At 52.1% G+C, this 23,929-nt stretch overlaps 1 protein-coding gene across 1 annotated transcript; it reads right to left on the bottom strand.

Moving 5' to 3' along the window:
- Positions 1 to 160: 160 nt before the first annotated feature.
- On the bottom strand, positions 161 to 22,310 carry CCDC22 (CCC complex scaffolding subunit CCDC22). The gene is made up of 18 exons (XM_077329725.1): positions 22,176 to 22,310; positions 19,846 to 19,927; positions 17,869 to 18,046; positions 16,849 to 16,981; positions 16,643 to 16,749; positions 15,971 to 16,055; positions 14,008 to 14,177; positions 13,601 to 13,810; positions 12,466 to 12,522; positions 10,873 to 10,992; positions 10,327 to 10,446; positions 8,640 to 8,756; positions 8,435 to 8,536; positions 7,051 to 7,158; positions 6,299 to 6,394; positions 6,141 to 6,200; positions 5,167 to 5,241; positions 161 to 575 (listed from the first exon to the last, which is right to left on the bottom strand). Exons 2-18 carry the CDS (start codon positions 19,893 to 19,895, stop codon positions 462 to 464), a joined length of 1,902 nt encoding a protein of 633 aa, XP_077185840.1. The 5' UTR covers positions 19,896 to 19,927; positions 22,176 to 22,310; the 3' UTR covers positions 161 to 461.
- Between the last annotated feature and the right edge of the window lie 1,619 nt (positions 22,311 to 23,929).

Raw genomic sequence — 23,929 nt, 5'->3', positions numbered from 1 at the left:
CCTGTTCCACTGAGGAACCACTCTAACTGTCAGGAACTTCTTCCGGATGTTTAGACAGAATTTCTTTTGAATTCATTTCATCTTTCAAATTAATTTCACCTGAATCAAGGAGGAAAACACTTGAGAACAGTCACGCGGTCCAGTGAATCAGCCCAAGTAATTCTGCAAAAGGGGGCGTTTATTGTTTTGGAAGGGGGTGCTAAAGAGGCGTTGGCGTCAACCGATCAGGGGCGAAACCAATCCCGGGTTTTCTTAACGTACAATCTACGGCAGAAGGATGTCCTGGCGGGTCCATTCCCCCCACAAAACGTGCTGGGCTTTGAGGCCATTGCGTGAAGCTGGCAGAGGCCAGAAAGGGAAATTCTCGCTTGCTCCCCAGGCCACGGCAGGTTAAGAGGCACCGCAGAATCCGGACGGCAAAAGCCCCCCTGGCGAAAGGGCTGGGTGCGGGACGGAGCTCTTCAGGTCTCCCGGCTCCGGCTCACCAGCGCCGCGTTCTCCTGCTTCAGAGCCCGGTAGTCTCCCAGGATCCTTTCCAAGTTGCTCAGCGTCTTCTTGCTGGTTTCGCTCTCGATCTGGAAAGGAAGGAGGGCCAATGAGAAGGCAGACAGGGGTGTTTTGTTGTTGCTTACGCTCTACATCCTGAAGATGAAACTCAAATCCTGAAGATGAAACTGAAATACTTTGGCCACCTCCTGAGAAGGAAGGACTCCCTGGAGAAGAGCCTGATGCTGGGAGCGATCGAGGGCAAAAGAAGAAGGGGACGACAGAGAATGAGGTGGCTGGATGGAGTCACTGAAGCAGTCGGGGCAAACTTAAATGGACTCCGGGGAATGGTGGAGGACAGGAAGGCCTGGAGGATCATTGTCCGGGGGGTCGCGATGGGTTGGACACGACTTCGCACCTAACAAGAACAACAACAACGCTCTGCAAGGAGGCAGACAGGAGAGCTGCATTCCTCCTCCGGCTCCTTTTCTTGGAGGGGTTATTGTCCGCTATGGATTTTTTAATTGTTTTTAATTGTTGGAGTCTGTTGTGTATATTGACATGTCCGGTATGGTTTTGATGGGGTTTTAATTTCGGATGAATCTGTAACCTGCCACGAGTGGCAGGCAATAAGTCCAATAATAACAATAAATAATAATAATAAAAGAGAACTATACAAATGTAACGTTATTTTTTTCTTCCTAGCATAGTTTTCACTGGATTATTTCCTGCTGAACATAATGTACATTTTTACTTTTTGAAATATCGTGGTAAGAGCGGGGCTTTTTTTTGTACTAATGTGAAACTGGCCCAAGTCTGAGCCTATGCTGGACATAATGCTGTGATGATTTGTGTGTTTCTTTATATTCTCCCGCCTGTTGCTTCTTGGAGATCCCGGCATTTCTGCATTTCTTTCTTCTCTGCTATGAAGAGGCCAACATAGTCCAGAAACAAATGGTGGGCAGACAGCATCAAAGAATACTACCAACACGGTTCTTGGCAACAAACTGGTGCGTAAAATACAATACCAAAGACAGAGCTTAAAGCCTAAATCGTGGGTCCCCAACTTTTTTGAGCCCATGGGCATCTTTGGAAGCCCAGCAAAGTGCGATGGATGCAAGAACAGCCACAAAATGGCTACCACAGGAGGCAGAGAGTGCCACAAATGGCTACCGCAGGAGGCAGAGAGCACCTCAAAATGGCTACCGCAGAGGCAGAGAGTGCTACAGAATGGCTACTATAGGAGGCAGAGAGCACCTGAAAATGTCTACTGCAGGAGGCAGAGAGCGCCACAAAATGGCTACCGCAGAGGCAGAGAGTGCTACAGAATGGTTACTATAGGAGGCAGAGAGCACCGCAAAATGGCTACCACAGGAGACAGAGAGCGCCTCAAAATGGCTACCGCAGAGGCAGAGTGCCACAGAATGGCTACTATAGGAGGCAAAGAGCGCCACAAAATGGCTACCACAGAGGCAGAGAGCACCTGAAAATGGCTACCGCAGGAGGCAGAGATTGCCACAAAATGGCTACTGCAGAGGCAGAGAGTACTACAGAATGGCTACTATAGGAGGCAGAGAGCGCCACAAAATGGCTACCGCAGAGGCAGAGAGTGCTACAGAATGGCTACTATAGGAGGCAGAGAGCACCTGAAAATGTCTACTGCAGGAGGCAGAGAGCGCCACAAAATGGCTACCGCAGAGGCAGAGAGTGCTACAGAATGGTTACTATAGGAGGCAGAGAGCACCGCAAAATGGCTACCACAGGAGACAGAGAGCGCCTCAAAATGGCTACCGCAGAGGCAGAGTGCCACAGAATGGCTACTATAGGACGCAGAGAGCGCCACAAAATGGCTACCACAGAGGCAGAGAGCACCTCAAAATGGCTACCGCAGGAGGCAGAGAGCGCCACAAATGTCTACCGCAGAGGCAGAGAGTGCCACAGAATGGCTACTATAGGAGGCAAAGAGCGCCACAAAATGGCTACCACAGAGGCAGAGAGCACCTGAAAATGGCTACCGCAGGAGGCAGAGATTGCCACAAAATGGCTACTGCAGAGGCAGAGAGTACTACAGAATGGCTACTATAGGAGGCAGAGAGCGCCACAAAATGGCTACCGCAGAGGCAGAGAGTGCTACAGAATGGCTACTATAGGAGGCAGAGAGCACCTGAAAATGTCTACTGCAGGAGGCAGAGAGCGCCACAAAATGGCTACCGCAGAGGCAGAGAGTGCTACAGAATGGTTACTATAGGAGGCAGAGAGCACCGCAAAATGGCTACCACAGGAGACAGAGAGCGCCTCAAAATGGCTACCGCAGAGGCAGAGTGCCACAGAATGGCTACTATAGGAGGCAGAGAGCGCCACAAAATGGCTACCACAGAGGCAGAGAGCACCTCAAAATGGCTACCGCAGGAGGCAGAGAGCGCCACAAATGTCTACCGCAGAGGCAGAGAGTGCCACAGAATGGCTACTATAGGAGGCAAAGAGCGCCACAAAATGGCTACCACAGAGGCAGAGAGCACCTGAAAATGGCTACCGCAGGAGGCAGAGATTGCCACAAAATGGCTACTGCAGAGGCAGAGAGTACTACAGAATGGCTACTATAGGAGGCAGAGAGCGCCTCAAAATGGCTACCGCAGAGGCAGAGTGCCACAGAATGGCTACTATAGGAGGCAGAGAGCGCCACAAAATGGCTACCACAGAGGCAGAGAGCACCTCAAAATGGCTACCGCAGGAGGCAGAGAGCGCCACAAATGTCTACCGCAGAGGCAGAGAGTGCTACAGAATGGCTACTATAGGAGGCAGAGAGCACCTCAAAATGGCTACCGCAGGAGGCAGGGAGCACCACAAAACGGCTACCGCAGAGGCAGAGAGTGCTACAGAATGGCTACTATAGGAGGCAGAGAGCACCTCAAAATGGCTACCGCAGGAGGCAGGGAGCACCACAAAATGGCTGCTGCAGCTTACTGTCATGTCTTCCCTTACTACATGCCATGTATTCAGCTAAAGAGCAGACCAAAGTCCTGGGCGCCTCTGGGCTCAATTCTTGTTTTCCAGTTCTTCCCTTTCTCCTCGCTTGGGTCTCAGCACACAGCATGGTCTGTACCTAGGAGACAGAAGGTGCCCTTCCTGATGTTCTCCCTTATTCTTCATGTTATGGCTCCAGTGAGTATTTGGCCACCTTTTGGTCCCGAGGTGCAGAAATGTAGATTTTGCTTTGTTCCGACCATTGAAGATAAAAGCCCTTCCGCCTGTCCTGGGAAGAGCAAAGGGCGGGAAATCGATGCATTGGAGGGGGCAGGGGGGAGTCTATACGTGGCCTCAGACTGGCCAAGCCAGTAGCTCTTAGCAATAATATCTTTCAAGGTGCTCCTGATGTCCCCTCTCCGACACAATAAACAGCTCGGAATCCTTTTCTATGAAGAACGTCTCAGCTGTTTTGTCTCCTAGGAGAGTGTCGCCTTGGTTCGTGACACTTACCTTCAATCACGCAACAAAACAGTTTCTAAAAACAGGCACAGCCAATCAAACCTCCGATGGCCAATCAGAAAGCTTGCTGAACAAAAGCCCTACCTATTTTCTAAAAACGCTTGGTGGGCACCAGAAAAGGTGTTGGAAGGAAAGCTAGAGATCTTGTTGGTCTTTAAGGCGGTACTGGGATGAATCCTGCTGTCTCCCCGAATTTATTTTTTCCATTTGACCAGGGCAAATCACTACAGATTGCTCATTGGCAGGAAATGCTGCTGACCAAGAAGCGGCCAAGCTCATGAATGCATATGTCCATGCACACACGAGAACATGAGAAGAACCCTACAGGATGAGGCCAGTGGTTTCTCTTGGCCAGGGGTGGACAGATTGTGGCTCTCCAGGTGTGCATGGACTACAATTCCCATGAGCCCCTGCCAGCTGGACACCTGGAGGGCCACAGTTTGACTGGCACAAGCTGGCACTGGCACATGCTGGCATGAGCTCATAGGAATCGTAGTCCATGGACATCTGAAGAGCCACAATTTGACTACCCCTGCTCTAGTCTAACATGCTGTCTCACACAGGAGCCAGCCAGTTCCTGTGGAGCAGTGGTTCCCATCCTTTTTGAGGCTGGGGACCGGCAGGGCAACTGCCTGCCCGCGCATGCCGTGCACGCGCGCTCGCGCATTGCGCATGCGTGGCTGGGCCTCGCATGCGCACACGCGCAATACGCTGCCGAAATAGCGCATAGTGGCACTTTCGTGCATGCGTGCATGATTTCGGCCACGCACGGTGCATGCATGGCCCGGCCACGCATGCACAATGCGCAGACGCGGCCCTGATTCCCTCTACCCCCCCTTCCCGCAGTAAGAAGCTTCCCGGGCCGCAAGCTTGCGGCCCGGCGCCAAGGCCTCCGCGGCCCGCGGTTTGGGGACCACTGCTGTGGAGGACCCACAACAAAGCAGAGAGGCTGAGGCCTTCATAAGAACAGCAGAAGAGCCCTGCTGGGTCAGACCAGTGAAGGTCTAGTCCAGTCTCCCGTCTCACACAGAGACCAACCAGTTCCTCCACAGGGCAGAAAGACCGAGGCTTTCATAAGAAGAGCCCTGCTGGATCAGACCAAAAGTACATCAACTTTTTGCATGCAGCCTCACAGAGACTAACTTTATAAAGTTAACCCCCTCTCCTAAAAAAAAAGATGCTGCATGGGCTCACCTGCTCCTCCAGGTCCCGGATCTCCCGCAAGATGGTGCCTGTGTCTTCAATTGTTTGGATGAGCTGGCTGCAGCTCTGGGGGAAAAGGAGACATTGTCACCCTGCACTGTCACATCACTGTCTCTAGAACGTTCTGCCAACCCCCAAGTGAGAAAGCCGAGAGGCCAAAGCCCAAAATGAAGTGTCCTTTAATCGGGGTTGCTAGCAGAAGTTACACCTGCGTATTGAGTGGTTTTCACAATGCCAGAACGCAATCCGGTTTAAGTCACGTTTTCAAAGACAATTTTTCTTCAGTGGCAGGAATTTTTCAATGAATTTTCAAAACTTGACCTTTTCCTTCCAAACATTATTTGGGGGAGAATCACAGAGGAGGTTTCAGTGAACACTCATCCCCGGATAACATTTGGAAGAAGTGTCTCTGTCCGTTCTTTCTGCTCTGGCTTCTTGGCTTTCCCCCTTTCCTGGCAGATCGTTCCAGTTTGTTGCAACCAGCAGTTGAGGCCTGGCTAATTCCAACTCTTCAGGGGATAGAAAAAGGCTGGTTTGGAGGATGGATTCTAAGGGAGCTTGCCTCCCCTCCCCAAGCCTCGCCCTCCTGCCCCAGAGGGACGGACCAGAACCAATGGGATGAAATTAATTCAAAAGAAATTCCGTCTCAACATCCGGAAGAAGTCCCTGACAGTCAGAGCGGTTCCTCAGTGGAACAGGCTTCCTCGGCAGGTGGTGGGTTCTCCATCTTTGGAGATGTTTAAACAGAGGCTGGAGAGCCATCTGACGGAGAGGCTGATTCTGTGAAGGCTTAAGGGGGTGGCAGGTGACAGTGGATGAGCGAGAGGGTTGTGGGTGTCCTGCATAGTGCAGGGGGCTGGACTAGAGGACCCAGGAGGTCCCTTCCCTGTTATTCTGTGATTCTATTCTATTCCTCACCAATCTCCAGGAATTTCCCAATCCAGAGTTGGCAACTGATTTCTCACCTCATGTAAGGCTGCCAGGTACTTATATGCTTTCCTCACGGCCTCGTCTCGCTTGGCGTCCTGTGGAGGGAAACGTGGAAAGAACGGGTGGGAAATTCAGCAGGCCCCAGCAGGCCTGCTCTCCCATCCACCCCCCGCTGCCAACTCCAGAGCCCCACCTTAAAAACCAGCTCATCGGTGACGGCGAACGTCCGGTCCAGCTTCCCAGTCAGGCTGTTGATCTCCTTTTGGAGTTCCTTCGTGTCAGACAGGATCTTGAGAGGGCAGAGGAGAGAGAGGGGAATTCAAAACTACGCAAACTGGGAACACCAGGAAAGCCCTTTGTTGCACGGAGCATCAATCAATCAATCAATCAATCAATCAATCAATCAATCAATCAATCAATCAACCAATCAATCAATCAATCAATCAATCAATCATTTTACAGTAATTTAGACCAAAATTCCAGATGCACTACTATACAATTGCAGTTTATAAAAAGGGAAGGTAATACATAAAAAACGGTTAAAAATGCATCAGTAGTAAACCTTAGTAAGTTTTAAACCATAAAAGTCAACATTTAAGAAGCGTTAATACCGATGACTATATTACTAAAACTAAAACAAAATGAGACATGAAAGCAGTAAGACTATTAAAACTGTTAAAATATAAAACAAAAAACAATACCATAAATAAAAAAACCAATAAAGCCTACTAACCAAAAAACATAAGAGATTCTGTGGACCTGTCAGCCAAGTTATAATGGGTATACATCAGTGACCCAATCTTTCCAAGTTCTGAAAGCTCCAGCCTTTGACTCCCGCCCACCCCACGCTCTGGGGCTGCCAAGTGACAGACACATTCTGCATGACGGCTTGAGTGCTGGCCTGGAAAGACGGCCCCCTCCTCCCCAAATGGGGGTCCCGCTCACCTTGGTGATCTCCTCTTTCTGCTTCCGGATGTTGCTGACGATCTCCAGAATGCGCTGGGTGTAGGCAGAGCGAGAGACGTCCTTGGGGAGGGACGCCAACTCCAGCATCTGCAGGCAAGGAGGGCGAACGGGAGCGGAGAAGGCAGCTAGCCAAGGGCCCCAGGGCTCTAGGCACCCCCAAGTTATTCCCCGTGGGGCAGGCGGCTCTCTGCAGAGGAAGCTAGAAGCCACGGGGCCCTCGGTCCACACCTTCATCTAATCCAGGGGTAGTCAAACTGCGGCCCTCCAGATGTCCATGGACTACAATGCCCATGAGCCCCTGCCTGCTGGCAGGGGCTCATGGGAATTGTAGTCCATGGACATCTGGAGGGCCGCAGTTTGACTACCCCTGCTCTAATCTCTGAATTAATCCTTTGAGGATTAAAAAAAAGAGTCTGTGTAACTTGCTCAGCCCTTAAGGAAGGACGGACATCCTTCCCAGAGATCTGGGTTCTCAGTGGAATGAAAACTGTGCAAAAAGAGATCCCCCCCCCTCGCCCTACCCTGTCACTGTTCAGTGCATGTACATATGAGCACCTGCCCCGAGAAACTAGCCTAGCCATCTTCCACCTGGTTTTGGAGTTCTTCTCAGGGTCCTGGGCTCCCTTGCAGGAGGCTGGCTGCTTGCGCAACAAGCCAGGCTAAAAAAGGCCTACGCTAAGAGTGAATCAATTATGGTGAAGGGACCTTGTCTTGTATATATGGGAGACAGGTTTCTAGAACATTCGACCACTCAGAATTTTTTTTTCTTGTATGCATTAGTCCGGTGGTTCTCAACCTACCTGATGGCGTGGCTCCCTTTGGGTCACCAGGCCACTGCGGTGGTGACGGCGGCCTCAGCGACCCAAAGGGGGTCGTAGGGTTGTGTGCTCCGGCGTTCTGGCAATCATGGAAGCCCGAGGAGGCCAGCTTTGCAGGGGGGGCGCCGCTGGCGTGCCAGCCAGCCAGCACGCGCACGCAGGCACAGAGTGCTGGCAGCTGGCACCGCCCCCCCTACACTGCCCTGGCTGCCTTGGGCTTCCGTGATTGCCAAAGCGTCCGCGCACAACTCTCACGCCATTAAGAAGGCAGAAGCGCGGCAGTGGCAACCCGTGGGGAAAAGGTCAATCGCCCCCTCTAGGGGTCACGACCCCCAGGTTGAGAACCGTTGCATTAGTCCAAGCGCATACAACGGAACGGATAACGCGATTTCTTTTCCTTTCCCTTGATGAAAGTCAGACTTCCTAGCAATTCACGACGGCAGAAAGTGTATTCCGTCACTTCAGGCACCAGGGTCCCCCGTAAAGCCTTTGGGCTCCCCTTCTCACATTTTCCGGCCCTCCCCCTCGAGAACGGCCGCACTGACCAGCTGCTTGTAAAGGTCATCTTTGCGCCTGGCCTCGTCCATGGCCGATCGGATCCGCTCGTGCAGTTCACGGATCTCCGAGAGCCGTCGCGATGATTCCAACTGCAGGGAGAAACGGGGTGGGGTGGGGGGGTGGGTGTCACCGCTGCTCGGCCCCCTGCCCCGAGGAGGACACCCCCCCCGCCTGTGCTTCCCCCCACCTCACCTCCTTGGAGTCGTGCAGGGCCTTGAGGTCCCGAAACTCCTGGATGAGCGGCACTCGGTGCTTCTCCCACTGGGCGGCCAGTTGGATGATCCGCTGTGCGCTACTCTCCACCACCACCTAGGGGAGGCAAGCGGGATTTTTGGGCTGCGCAACTCTGCTCTGGCCTCTAGGGGTGCTGTGCCCGGTTCTCTCTGGAGTGGCGCTACAGCATTTCTCAACCTCTTGACGCCGTATTGAATGGACCGCTTGAAGGAGCCAAACACGCGTGGACAGAACACGCCTGACCCTCCAGCAACAGGAACACGTAAGACAAGGAAAATGAGAATACGGAAAAGCCCACTGTCGGGACCTTCGACATCTGCCTCTTTCTGGACACATTCACCACCTTGCCCATCTCCTCCTATCCCTCCCATGCACAAAAGCTAGATATGGCTTTCACAAAGCGGTCCATGCCCCCATCCTCACATATGAAGGAGACCAAGAGCTGGGGTTTGTACCCTGCTTTTCACTACCCGAAGGAGCCCCAAAGCGGCTTACAAACCCCCTTCCCTTCCTCTCCCGTGAGATAGCTGGGGTAGAGAGGGCTGTGAGAGAACTGTTCCATGAGAGGAGCTCCAAGAGAATTGTGATTGGCCCAAGGTCATGAGCTGGCTGCATGTGGAAGGGGAGCGGGAAATCAAATCCAATTCTCCAGATTAGACGCCGTTGCTCTTTAACCACCATGCTGGCTCTCCCTGCTCCTCCAATAATAAACAAAAAGGCTACACAGAATCCAGCGGTAGAAATAAAAGAAGAAGAAGAAGAGTTGGTTCTTATATGCACGTAGGGGAGAGAAGACAGCGTTAGAAGTCAGAAAAGAAAACATGAAGCTCAGCATAACGTCTGCAGTTTGGTCCCCGGAAATTTGCCCCAAAAGGAGTAGAAGGAAGAAGAAGAAGAGTTGGTTCTTATATGCCACTCTTCTCTACCCGAAGGAGGCTCAACATGGCTTACATTCGGCTTCCCTTTCCTCTCCCCACAACAGACACCCTGTGAGGGAGGGGAGGCTGAGAGAGCCCTGAGATTACTGAAGAAGAAGAGTTGGTTCTTATATGCCACCTTTCTCTAGCTGAAGGAGTCTCAATGCATTTTATAATCGCCTTCCCTTTCCTCTCCCCACACCAGACACCCTGCGAGGGAGGGGAGGCTGGGAGAGCCCTGATATTCCTGCTTGGTCAGAACAGCTCCATCAGTGCCCTGGTGAGCCCAAGGTCACCCAGCTGGCTGCATGTGGGGGAGCGGGGAATCAAAACCGGCTTGCCAGGTTAGAAGTCTGTATTCCTAACTGCTACACCAAGCTGGTTTCATTGGGGCTGCCACTGAAAAGACCCTTAAGAACATATGAGAAGCCCTGTTGGATCAGGTCAATGACCCATCCAGTCCAACACTCTGCATCACACAGCGGTCAAAACCCAGGGGCCATCAGGGGCTCCACCAAGCCCAAGGTCTCCCAGCTGGCTGCATGTGGGGGAGTGCGGAATCAAACCTGTCTCACCAGATTAGAAGTCTGCACTCCTAACCACTACACCAAGATTGCCCAGATTGTGTCTTTTTCTATTTCTCCCTTCACACACACCCAGCTTCTTCTCACCTAGATTCTCAACCATTTCCCCCTCCCGAGCCATCCCGTGCCACCCCCACCGTGTACCTGTAGCTTGGCCATGTTGTTTTCCGCATCCGGCAGCAGCTCCACGGTCCGGCCCTTCACGCGCAGGGTCTGCTCCAGTTCCGTCGCACCCAGCTGCTGTTGCCGCACCTCTCCCTCCACCTGTGAGCAGCCAGAGACTCCCTCAGGGCACATCCAGAGGCACCCTGGTTCATTCACAGGGCACTATCAGGAAACCCCAGGGGGCCACCCATCGGTTGGGTGCGAGAAAATTACAAGAAAGATAAACAAGCATCTTCGTGCTCCACTTGCCTCTCCCCCAGCTTGTTCTGGCTGCAGGAAATAAACCCCTCCCCAGCCTTGTGCTCCATCAATGCCGGCTGCAGCTTCACCCGACAGCCACCCCCCATAAAGCGGGAAGGAGACCAAAACTTGGGAGAATGCAAATGCAAGAAGGGCAACGTGTTTCAAATATGGAAAAAGGAAGGCTGTAGATACGGGTTCAAAATCAACCAGTATTCGGCAAGATTTACAGTGGGAAAAAATGGAAGCGCCGACTATACCCGGATGTGCTGCTCCCGCCCTCACCTGTGTGAGAGTCAGTCCCAGGGTGGCCATCTGACCCTCCAGCTCCTCGATCTGCCCTATAAGGTGGCCCAGTTCACTTTCCAAAGCCTTCACTTCAGCCGCTTGCCTTTCCTGTAATTCCTGGAGGGTTTTTTGGGGGGTGGGGAAGGGGGAGCGGGAAAGAAAGAGGCGGAAAACACAGAACGGAAGAATCAGGTGATGTGCTGAGGGACCACCATCCAAAGATCTGGAAACGGCCCCTTTTGAAATTCCCCACCAAATGTGCATTTGCATCATGGAAAGTGATGGTGTGCGATGAAGACACGTTTCCCGGATAAAAGGCCAGAGTTGAGCAGCACTGAGAGGCAGCGTGGTGTGGTGGTAAGAACAGTGGCCTCTAATCTGGAGAGACAGGTTTGATTCCCCATTTCTCCCCCACGTGCAGCCAGCTGGGTGACCTTGGGCCAGTCACAGTTCTCTCAGAGTTCTCTCAGCTCCACCTACCTCACAGGGTGTGAGGAGAGAAAGGGCAGGCGACTTTAAGCTGCTTTGAGACTCCTTTGGGTAGAGAAAAGCAGGCTACAAAAACACCTGCTCCTCTTCTTAATTCGAAATCCAGGGGATTGCTGGGGTTGTTTTCGTCACAAGCTTTAAAAGGAAGTTCGGGACTCAACAGACTGTGCGAGAGGTCAGAGACCAAAGCTGCAGGGGGTGAATCATTACCTTTCTATCTAGCAGGGATGGAGCGAAGCCAGCTACCTTCGGCTTGGAAACAGCACCCTGCTTTCTGGCAGCCGCAATTCAAGCTGCTGGTTGTATTTATTATTATATTATTATTGCAAAACTGGGTACCCATAGGTTGGGTGCGAGAAAATTACAAAACATAGATTTGACTATAGATAGATATCTTCCTTCCAAAGTACACTAAATCCCTCCTTTCAAAATCACAGTAGTGATTCTCATAGAATCCTAGAGTTGGAAGGGGCCATACAGGCCATCTAGTCCAACCCCCTGCTCAACGCAGGATCAGCCCTAAGCATCCTAAAGCATCCAATAAAAGTGTGTATCCAGCCTTTGCTTGAAGACTGCCAGTGAGGGGGAGTTCACCACCTCCTTAGGCAGCCTATTCCACTGCTGAACTACACAAAGGGATTCCAAACGGAGATTAGAGACTGCTGCATCGCAACTGATAATGAAAGGTCAAGGCCATGCGTCCTCCTGGACTTAATCGAGACATCGGTTTCCTGTCTCATGACCAATGTGGATTTCTCCATGCTTGCAACTGTCTACTGACAACCTGCACTGGTTGTCAGTAGAATTCTGGATGAAGTTCAATGGAGCTAACCTCTCCCAGTATTGACCCCAAAGAGCTCTGCAAATACCAACCTGTTGGCGATTCCGGGCCCCAGGGAAGTGCAACTGGCCTCGATCTTTTTAAGCTAAATGTGGAAACTGAGATATTTGGGAAGACTCAGAGGTTAATCTGGAGCACTTCTGAGCATCATATGCGTGTGCCATGTAAACGCATGCATGGTTATTTGTTGCTAAAAGAGGCAGAATGATGTCAAACAAGGGGACATACACTGATTTGAGGACTTGGAGACAGTCGCTCACCTGTTCAGAGGTTCGGGAGATTGGCAGCGTCTGTATTTGGGTTGTCGGCCCCACCTCCTGCCGGGAAACCAGAGAGTCAGGGTGGATCCATTTGATATTTTGCACCTTTCTAAGTGCCCCCAAGGAATTTCCACAAACTTGGTGTTTGAACTGGGGATGGCTGAGCAGCCCAAACAACTCAGACTGAAAATAATTTCATTGGACAGCTGTGTTGGCCTGGGTCTCAGGTCAAGGTCTTTCCCATCCCCTCCTGCCTGGTCCTTTTAACTGGAGATGCCGGGGATTGAACCTGGGACCTTCTGCCTGCCAAGCAGAGGCTCTGCCACTGAGCCAGGGTCTCAGGTCAAGGTCTTTCCCATCCCCTCCTGCCTGGTCCTTCTATAACTGGAGATGCCGGGGATTGAACCTGGGACCTTCTGCCTGCCAAGCAGAGGCTCTGCCACTGAGCCAGGGTCTCAGGTCAAGGTCTTTCCCATCCCCTCCTGCCTGGTCCTTCTAACTGGAGATGCCGGGGATTGAACCTGGGACCTTCTGCCTGCCAAGCAGAGGGTCTGCCACTGAGCCAGGGTCTCAGGTCAAGGTCTTTCCCATCCCCTCCTGCCTGGTCCTTCTAACTGGAGATGCCGGGGATTGAACCTGGGACCTTCTGCCTGCCAAGCAGAGGGTCTGCCACTGAGCCAGGGTCTCAGGTCAAGGTCTTTCCCATCCCCTCCTGCCTGGTCCTTCTATAACTGGAGATGCCGGGGATTGAACCTGGGACCTTCTGCCTGCCAAGCAGAGGCTCTGCCACTGAGCCAGGGTCTCAGGTCAAGGTCTTTCCCATCCCCTCCTGCCTGGTCCTTCTAACTGGAGATGCCGGGGATTGAACCTGGGACCTTCTGCCTGCCAAGCAGAGGGTCTGCCACTGAGCCAGGGTCTCAGGTCAAGGTCTTTCCCATCCCCTCCTGCCTGGTCCTTCTAACTGGAGATGCCGGGGATTGAACCTGGGACCTTCTGCCTGCCAAGCAGAGGCTCTGCCACTGAGCCACATTTTGCCTAGACGAAGGATCTTTTCTGGCAATTCCCCTTCAATGGAAGAGCTGTACCCAACTCCCCTTAGACCAAAGCTCTCTGCCCGCCCTGAGTAGCTTCTCACCTGCTTGTAGGCCAAGCGTTGCGTGTGGGTGAAGCGAGAGCCTTTGGCCAGGGTTCCCGTGTGCTCTTGGCCAGCACCGAAAGTCCCCAGGAGCTGAGTCAGGTCCCGGGATGTTCCCCCCTGTGGGGCAGGCCCCGCCTGGGGACACGCTTGCCGTAACTGGTCCAAGAGGCGACGCTGCATCCGCTGGTGCTTCCCTTGGCGGTATTCCTGGAGAGGGAAGGAAAGTCCATTCAAAGCATCTCCCTCTTTTGAGAGGCAGAGACCCGTTCCCCTGGAGGAAACAGCTGCTTGTAAGGGCAAAACAAACAGCAAAACAAATGAAGGCGAATTAATGTTTCCATGGCCGTCACTTCACCCTCCACTGTGCGGGGCTAACAGGACTCCCATCCGCCGCTAGTGCCCACCTCAGGAGTCATGCGGGATCCGAGGCCTTGGCTCTTCCACTCGTTCTCCCAGTCCTGGGCTGCACTCAGGTCGGCCAGGTTGTGCTCCAACAGGGACGGCGCGAGAGTGGCAGGGCGGGGCAGCTGGGCCGATACCGGGGGCAGGAACTCAACAAAGTAGTCTTTCCTTTCTGAAGAGAGAAGAGGAGGGCCAGGCTGGTGAGATCCACCTAGTCTGGGGAGCCAGCTCTGTCCCCTGCATTCCTGGCCGTCCCTGGGGGCTTTCAGACAGATCTGGGGTAGCAGAGTTTTACTCCGCCTCAGCCTGGCGTAAGCTGGCAAGCCGGGTTTGATTCCGCGCTCCCCCACATGCAGCCAGCTAGGTGACCTTGGGTTCGCCACAGCTCGGACAAAACTGTTCTGACCGAGCAGGAATCTCAGGGCTCTCTCAGCCTCACCCACCTCACAGGGTGTCTGTTATGGGGAGAGGAAAGGGAAGGCGACTGTAAGCCCCTTTTAGACTCCTTCAGGTAGAGAAAAGCGGCATATAAGAAGCAACTCTTCTTCTTCAGTGGAGTAAAACAGCTATTTTCTCCAGGGGAACTGAGCTCTGTCAACCTGGAGATCGGATGTAATCTAAACAAACTGATGTGGAAGGAAGAGGCCGAAGGTGACACCAGAGGCTGGGTGGGCTCCTGAAACGACCTCAAGGCAGAATGCTACCTTTGTTCTCAGAGCCGAACGAGGCATGGTGGCATCCTCATGGCTGCTCTACCACTGCAGTGTTAGAAAAGAGCCAGGGTCCAGGAGCGCCTGAAAGACTAACAAAATTTATGGTGGGGGGGGGGAGGTTTCGGGAGTCACTGCTCACTTTTCCAGACAGCAGCGACTCCTGACAGGTCCTCCCCTGCCACAAATTGTGTTCATATTTCAGGTGCTTCTGGCTCTTTGGCACCTGAATAAGTGAGCAGTGACTCCCGAAAGTTTCTCCCCTGTCTTCCAATTTGGTAAGTCCTTCAGGTGCTACTTGCATTTTTGCTCTTTTCTACTGCGATCGACAGACTAACATGGAGGCCCATCTCGAGCGAGCTCCATGGACTTCAGCCCGGTGTTCCGTTTTCCTTCCTGAGCCTGTTCCAGAGCTGAACAGCCATGAGGCAGGCAGGCATTTTGGCGCAGGAGAGGGCGGTGGGGTGGGAGAGAAGAACACCTCAGTCTGCTGCCCTCTCAGATCTCTCTCTGCTCTGGTTCAGCCTCACTTGGAGTCCTGTGTTCAGTTTTGGGCACCCCAGTTGAAGAGGGATGGAGACCAACTGGAGCGTGTCCAGAGGAAGGCAACAAAGAGGGTGAGGGGTTTGGAGACCAAGACGTAGGAGGAAAGGCTGGGGGAGCTTGGTCTGTTTAGCCTGGAGAGGAGACGACTGAGAGGAGATCTGAGAACCATCTTCAAGTATTTAAAAGGCTGCCATGTAGAGGATGGAGCAGAGTTGTTCTCTCTTGCCCCAGAGGGACAGACCAGAACGAATGGGATGAAATTAATGCAAAAGAAATTCCGTCTCAACCTCTGGAAGAAGTTCCTGAAAGTCAGAGCGATTTCTCAGTGGAACAGGCTTCCTCGGGAGGTGGTGGGTTCTCCACCTTTGGAGATTTTTAAACAGAGGCTGGAGAGCCATCTGACGGAGAGGCTGATTCTGTGAAGGCTTAAGGGGGTGGCAGGTGACAGTGGGTAAGCAAGAGGGTTGTGAGTGTCCTGCATAGTGCAGGGGGTTGGACTAGATGACCCAGGGGTCCCTTCCAACTCTAGGATTCTGTGATTCTATGATTCCTCTCTGCGCTGCTTCGGGCTTCAGTGACCGCCGAGGTGGCCAAACCTAGTTGGAGCACACACACCTACTCACCGTCTTACAAGATACTCAGAAACATGACAGCATTTTAGAGGCTTCTCAGAATCCCCGGTTCTTGTTTTCTATGGAGCAGAACTCACCTTGGGGCACCTTCCCAGTGGACGGTCCCGACTCCTGAGGCAGGACCAAATGCCGAGCTTGGAATTGCTTCAGGAGGCACACACCCTATCAAGGAAGGAGAGAAATGAGACCGAGCAAGCCTTCTGACAGTTGGGAAAAACCTGGGTAGAGGAACGACGAGAAGAGAGTTTCTAGAAGGATTGAAGAGTGGGATGCAGGGTGCATCGATCGTTAAAATATCATCATTTTTATTGTGGTTCGCAGCTTGTGAGCAAATGAGCCAAGGACAGGGGGAAATTAATCTCTCCCTCCTCTTTTACCATCGAGACACCGCTGTCTTCTGGCCATCCTACAGGGTTGTCCAGGCAACAGACTAACAGAGGAGGGCTTGGGAGGGTGGTGAGAAGGGGAGGGGTCCTAGGTGGGCAAGTCCACAGCTCTGCTTCCCAACCATAATCTGCATGATCATGCCCCTCCTGGGATTTATCAAAGCCTGAAGAACGCTTCAGGGGCTTCTCAATGGTGAAAAAGTTGAGAAAGGCTGCTGTACAACCATGAGGACTAGAAACCTAAAAACAAAAAGCTCCGATTCTCTGAAACCAAAAAACGCAGCAGTCGAACCTGCTAACAGTGGCCAGGACAAAGACAGGTAGGGTCACTGCCCCCATGAGAGAAGTGGGGAGGATACCGACCTGTAACATCTGCAGGCGGGGGGTGCGGCAGGTGGGGGGCACCCAAGGGATAGCCAGTTGCTCCTTGACGGTAGCAGCGATTGCTCTGTGAAGCGTCGTTGACTTGCCTGCAGGGACACAGGGTTGGAGCAGTTGGCATCACTTCGCACTCAGTCCCCGAGGCCCCGATCCAAGACTTGTTCCCTCCCCCCCAGGTTCCTCCATACCCACAGGCTGGCTGGCATCCTCCGAAGCATCTCGCGGGAGTTTCTCCACGAGGAACAGGAGAAGGCGCCGAATTTCGGGCTCGCTACTGTATAAGAAGGTCTGGTAGCCGATTTCCCCTTGGTACCCCAAGTCCTGGAGGATGGGAAAGGTGAGCCAAGAAGGGGGAGGGGGGTAGATACAGAAAGGCTTGGAACGAGGGTCCTCCACAGCTGGTATCCCCCCTCCCCCAAAAAAAGATTCCACGCAGGCTAGGGTGAACTTTTTTCTGATATGCTATGTTTCTTTAAAATGTTTAGATCATGCCTTTCTAGCCAAAAGGCATCTTACACTGAAGGTGCCAGCAACAAATTATTTTAAAAATCAGCCGTAAAAGCTGTCCCCAACATCGGTCAGAAATTGGACCAGGACAACACAGGAGATTACTGCAGGAAAGGCCGAGGATCACCAAAGCGCTTATAGACTGCAAGGGCTAAGCAGGTTTCCTACCAACTATGGCACCACAGCAAGTAGCCAGCATCACCCCAGGGCTCATGCCGCCGTTTGTTTATTTTATATTTTTAGACTGCCATTCTGGGAAGCTGTCTCAGGGTGGGGTACAGAATTATACAAACTACAAAGTTAAAACAGATGAAATTGAGGCTTAAAATTAATTTGAATAAATAACAGCCAAGCTCCTGTAGCAAGGATACAGGGTGGCTGTCCTCAACATGCCTCCTGCAGCCGCTGTTTTGTAGTTGGCTCCACCTCCCGCGGCTGCCATTTCATAATCGGCTCCACCTCCCACGGCCACCATTTCATAGTTGGCTCCACCTCCCATGGTGGCCATTTTGTGACTGTGTCAGAATTCCAGGGTGCCCACAGGCTCAGAAAAGGCTGGGGCCCCTGGCTATAGGAGGCTTTGCTCGGATCCAGTTGGCGCAGGGCAGGCCTTGGAGGCCCCTCACAGACTACCTCGCAGGGGCAGGAGTTTCCAGAGGCAAAAAGCCTTTTCCCAGCGAAGGCGTTCAGACGGTACTTACCTGAAAGGCCTGCGCCAGGCTCATGCCGATCCGGAAGCGCGCAGACATCCCGGGGGGCAGGATGTGGCTCAAGCCGGCCCCCACGGAAGGGTTAATGACCCGGAGGCATCGCACAACAGCCTCGACGATCAGCTCGGTGGTGAATTCTCGGATGCTCTCCACTTCGTCCGGGATGTCCCTGGGTGAGGGAGTTGGGAGGGAAGAGGGTGATAGGCATTAGACACCCCCCTGCAGACAAACCAACACGCTGTTTGCTGTAGCTTGTTATTTCTGATAGGCCCTTGTAACCGGTAAACATCATGATGCAGTGTACTAACCCATGAACCAGTCTCTACTAACATATGTGGTTTTGTAACTTTTTATTATTTATTAATTGATCCTTTAATTTATACCCAGCCGATCACGACAATGTCGCCTCGCGGCAGCTTATAAAACACGATCGCAAAGTCCCCATAAAACCCCTTAAAACAGTAAAATCCCCAAAAATACGATATCAGTACCAAACGATCAATAGTATGCATAATATCCAGATGGCGGTGTAACCGTAATGGGCCCAAAAACCCTACCCAGTTGCTCCAGCATGGCCGAGGGCATGGCCTCACGGGTATAACCCCAATACTAACCCGTAGGGCAACATAGGGCAGGGACCCACAGCTTCCATTTCATTGAGCCTGAGGAAGTGAGCGAGCACACCAAAGCTTAAATCTTGAATAAAACTTCATTGGTTTTTTAGTGCCACGGAACGCACATTTTGTTCCGTGTTACCAAACCGCAGCAGAGGCATGGCAAAGGGGGAACCTGTCGCTCCAAGGGGCAGAGATCACCACCTTCAAATTTGGGGGCGGCACAGTGGAGGAACAGAATTCACCCAAGGGAGCAGCCTGCTGCTGTAGTGTGTGTGTGTGTGTGTGTGTGTGTGTGTGTGTGTGTGTGTGTACTGCCAGTCTCTCTCAGTCTATCTAGGCTACCTCGCAGGAAGAAGGTGGGCCGACCCCTGGGATTCCCAACCGGAAAGATGAATAGGAGCTGAGAAGACAATCCAGCCCCCCCCACACATACCACTTCAGAGCTTTCATGGACCCCTCCATGAAAGCTCTGAAGTGGTATGTGTGGGGGGGGCTGGATTGTCTTCTCAGCTCCTATTCTTCTTTCCGGCCTACATCAGGCAGAGCCTGCATAGTAGTAGTAAAGGAGGGGGCAAAAGGAGGGCTAAGGGTGCGGGGAGTGATGTCACTTCCGGGAGCGTGGCAGGGAGATGTGGCCTGCTGACATCACTTCCGGGGCTCCTTGACGTCTAGAAAATCGTTTTAGGGGCTCCTCCTTGGTCAAAAGGTTGAAAAAGATGATGATCCTGCACAGATGATCCCGAGGCCCGAGCTCTCTCCTGGCCACAACAACCATCCAAAAACAAGAACTATAAAAATAGGGGAAGAATCAGTAATTCCTCAGTCTGTTCAATGAAATACATGTAGATATTCTCAGAGGGTAATGGCTACCTCGGCCGGCAGGACAACAGAGATTCCCATCAAGGAGCACTGTGGAGACCAACAAGGTCTTTGTGGTATAAACCTGAAAGTCCAAAGCCAGGGGTAGTCAAACTGCGGCCCTCCAGATGTCCACGGACTACAATTCCCAGGAGCCCCTGCCAGCATTTGCTGGCAGGGGCTCCTGGGAATTGTAGTCCATGGACATCTGGAGGGCCGCAGTTTGACTACCCCTGGTCCAAGCTGCCGGAAAGGATACCCCTCAACATCTGTATCTAACAAAGGGAGCTCACACACTTGGAAAGTCAAAACACCAAAACGTTGTGGGCTCCCACCCATCGACTTTCTTCCACCAGCTGCGTTTGTGCAGCGCGTTCTCCGACCCACTGATACGGGCCCTGCAGCAGGAGGCCACCTGTTTCCCACCCGCCGGTTGAGATGACACCTTCACACACACAAACATACGCAACACACAACATCGGGATGGCCTTACGTCCCCGAGAGGCGGAGGGAATGGATGAGGATTCTGTCCACCTCCTCCATGACGCCGTGACATCGAGGGAAGATGTGAATTCCTACAACAGAGAGGCGGGGAAGAGATAAACAGGGCCGTGGGTTCAAGTGACGTAGAGGCCAAGTCCTGCACCTCAGAAGCCCCCTTGGATGTGAACATTGATGTTGTAATTCTCCCTCACGCCCACTCCGCCGACAGTAGCTGACCCTCAGTGGGGTCCAAGGCCACAGAGACCCCCTCCCAAGCAGCCCTTTTCTCCAGGGGAACTGAGCTCTGCAGTCTGGAGAGGACATGGAATTCCAGGGGATCCCCAGGCCCCACCTGGAGGCTGGCATCCCTAACCATCAGAGAAGCCCTGTTGCATCATGCCAATGGCCCATGCAGTCCAACCCTCTGTCTCATACAGTGGCCATCAGGAGGTCCCCCAGCAGGGCCAGAACTCAGAAGCCCTCCCACTGTTGCCCCCCAAGCACCAAGAAGACAGAGCATCACTGCCCAAGGCAATCTGTTCCATCTGTACATTGTGACCCATAGCAACTGAAATTTATCCAAATGAATTAAATCATTCAAGACATATGCCGTTTCAAAAAAGGACCAGGCTCTGAGAAGCCAACACGAGGGACATGAAGCCCTCCCCTTTTTCTCTGTAAGCAACTTATGGGTACACTGAGCCTGAGCAGAGAGGAGCCAAACTGGCTCTCCAGATGTGTACAGACTACAATTCCCATGAGCCTCTGCCAGCAGCTACTGGCAGAGGCTCATGGGAATTGTAGTCCGTACACATCTGGAGAGCCGTAGTTTGGTTACCCTTGCATTTGTCTGTTATGGTCCACAGCCATTAGCAGAATCCTCTTTTCAAAAGTCATGTTTACCTCTGGATCTTGCGGTAGTGAATTCCACAAGCTAGCTTAGGATAGCGTCAGTCCTGACTCTACTGCCTATCAACTGTGTTGGACTCTCTCAAGTTCTAAAATTATGCGGGGGGGGGGGGATTGTGTGTGTGCCAATCTCCTGGTGGCAGCTGGAGAGCTCCCAGAATTAGAACTCTAGACAACAGGGATCAGTTTCCCCAGAGAAAACAGCAGCTCCCAAAGGTGGACACCATGGCATTATGCCCCACAGAGATCTCTTTGTCGGCTCCACCCCCAAATCTCTCGGTTGCCAGGCTCCAGGTGGGACCTGATGAGCCACTGAGATTACGTCTCATCTCCAGACATGGGGGATCAGTTCCCAAGGAGAAAGCAGCAGCTTCGGAGGGGGAGTTCTGGGGCGTTGTACCCCATGGAGGTCTCCTCCTTAAACGTCTTACGAGCCTCCAGGAATTTCCCATAGTTGGGTCATTTCTCTACTGGTCATCTACTGATTTCTGTCTCCAGCATGGTGTAGTGCAGGGGTAGTCAAACTGCGGCCCTCCAGATGTCCATGGACTACAATTCCCAGGAGCCCCTGCCAGTGTTCGCAGTTTGACTACCCCTGGTGTAGTGGTTAAGAGTGGCGGCTTCTAATCTGGTGAGCCAGGTTTGATTCCCTGCTCCTCCATGTGCAGCCAGCTGGGTGACCTTGGGCCAGTCACAATCCTAATAGTGCTGTTCTCACAGAGCAGTCCTGGCAGAGCTTTCAGCCTCTCCTCCCTCACAGGGTGTCTGTTGCAGGGAGAGGAAGGGAAGGCAACTGTAAGCCACTTTGAAAAACCAACTCTTCTTCTAATTTTTTGCCAGTCACCGAGGGCCCAGCTGGAGAATGGTGTGTGTGGGGGGACAATACAAATACAACCTCTAATTTTTGTTTGGCCAGTCACTTAGGGGCCAGCTAGAGAACGGCAAGAGGAAAGCCATTTAAATTAAATTAAATCCATAAGCAAGGAAACAAGCAGTAGTCCGCAAACCTTCCAAAGATGGGCGCGACACCTCTGCATATATGAGAAAAAGCGATCTGTAGAAGCACCAGGTTTTTGACAACTGCATTGTGGGTGGGCCACCCTTGCAAGGGGGCACCAGCCAAAACACCCACCCACCCCTTTGCAACGGAGCGACGTGATCCAGGGCAGTCCTGGCGTTGCAAAAGCTTGCTGCGAATGCCCAGCCCTGCAGCGAACTAGGCAGGGAAGAGGAAGAGAAGCCACCCAGCAACGGGGTATGCATTGCACAACTGTAGGTAGCCATAAGAACCAGGGAGGGAGGAAGGAAGGGCGTTTGCAATTCCTTTGCAAGGAAGGAGAAATTTTAATTTAAACAAACAACAGAAATTAATGCAAAAGCTGCCTGAGGTCGCGAGGACCTGACCGGAGAAAAGGAGCCACCGGTACTCACCTTTCCCCCTAAGCTGTGCAGGGCCAGGCTGTCAATCACGAGACCCGCCCGCAGAGCACGACGGGAAACGTAGTTCAGCGCACGCCACCCCCCTTCGCCCTGGATAACGGGACGGGCAGTCACGCCGCGACGTCGGCCGGACGCAAAGCATGCTGGGGATTGCAGTCGTCACCTCACGCTCCTGGAAGGAGGGAGCTGAGTGAGTTGGGGCGCAAAGCATCCTGGGGAGGGTAGTATTTCCCGCGCGCTCGGGAAAGGAGGGCGGAGGAGGAGAGGCGGGAGGCGCGTAATGTGGCGCGACGGTCTCCTAGCAACGCAAACGCCCTCGGATGTGAGGCCTAAATGCGGCCTAGGCGGATGAGGCGCGCATTTTCTGGCTTAGGGGAGAAAATAAAACCACCGCCAGGCCTTTTAATTAAAATCTCCCCAGGGTGCCTGGCGGGAAAGGAAAGGGTTTTCCCGCCAATGCAAGACGAGGAACCTCTTCCCAAATCGCCTCGTGGCCCAGAAGGTGCCAACTCCAGGTGGGACCTGGAGGTCTGGCACGAACCCTGGTTTCCACAAGGGGTTGCCAACCTCCAGGTGGTAAAACAAACAAATACACATATGCACACACACCCCAGGTAAGCAATTGCCAAAATGCAAGGAAACACTTGTGTAAAAGGCTACCAATAATGTCCTCAGTGTTATTCGCCACGGGAATAAGAATGCAGACGCTCAAAGGCCGGTAAGTTGTTTCTCGTGAAGGCTGGCTGGAATGACTTCCGGCTTTTGTTCGTTTTCAGAATGGCCAAGAACCCTAAAACAGTACAAAGCAGTAGAGCATAAGACATAAGTATGCAAATGATATAAATATATCAACATAACCTTGAATTGGTGAACTCACTGAATAAAGTGTGTCTGATTAAGCCTCTTACGGCCTTTTCTGGAACCTTCTACAGTCTCTTGCTCTAAAAATATAACAATGGAAATAAACAATATATGTACACTGCCCTGAGATGACACAGTATAATGAATGAATGAATGAATGAATGAATGAATGAATGAATGAATGAATGCCTTTGATGTTATTCGTTCAGTCGTGTCCGAAACTTGGCAATTCTATAGGAAAGTTTTGGCCATACGTTTCTGTCTCTGACTGCTTCTTTTAGTTGGTTCATGGTCATCCCTGTATTAGCTTTGATCGTGTGGAGCCAGCGGAATGAATGCCTTTAAGGAAAAGTAATTTCGACACTTTGAAAACTGGGTCCTCAGAGGAAGGTATATTTTACCAAGTAAAACTTTCTCTTATGTAAGCATGCTTTTTGAATGTTAATATGCTCTGTAATGTTATGGCGCTTTGTCTTTTGTACAGAATTATTTTTAGAAGATATATTGTGTGTTTAATTTCATTGTTATATTTTTAGACTACAAGACCATTGAAGGTCCCAGAAAAAGCCTTAAGAGGCTTATTGGGACGCCTGATGAGGTTGTGTTTCTTCTGACAGAATAAGAAACCGTATTCGGTGAGCACACCAATTCAGGGTTATGTTGATATATATATTTATATAACTTGTATACTTATGTCTTGGTCATAGTTGATAGAAAGGTGGATTTCAAAGTAGAACTCGCTGAGGTCCCTCTCCTACCTAAACATCCTTTTCCAACTCCACCCCCCCCCCATCTCCAGGCATAGCCCAACCCTGAATTGGCAACCCAGTCTCCAGACCACAGAGATTGGGTTTCCAGGTTTCCCCACTGGCCACTGGCCAGAT

The sequence above is a fragment of the Paroedura picta genome, chromosome 3 (genome assembly GCF_049243985.1).
Source record: "Paroedura picta isolate Pp20150507F chromosome 3, Ppicta_v3.0, whole genome shotgun sequence".
NCBI classification, from domain to species: domain Eukaryota; kingdom Metazoa; phylum Chordata; class Lepidosauria; order Squamata; family Gekkonidae; genus Paroedura; species Paroedura picta.
Note: the sequence above shows the minus strand (reverse complement) of the source record. Positions and strands in the feature narration are given on the sequence as shown.

Excerpts from the sequence above, each read along its gene's own strand:
- CCDC22 (XM_077329725.1), bottom strand. The coding sequence starts at position 19,895 with ATGGAGGAGGTGGACAGAATCCTCATCCATTCCCTCCGCCTCTCGGGG. Across the intron at positions 6,201-6,298 it reads CCGATGAGCTGGTTTTTAAG|GACGCCAAGCGAGACGAGGC; the intron begins GTGGGGCTCTGG and ends TTCCCTCCACAG. Across the intron at positions 576-5,166 it reads TCCGGGACCTGGAGGAGCAG|ATCGAGAGCGAAACCAGCAA; the intron begins GTGAGCCCATGC and ends CTTCCTTTCCAG.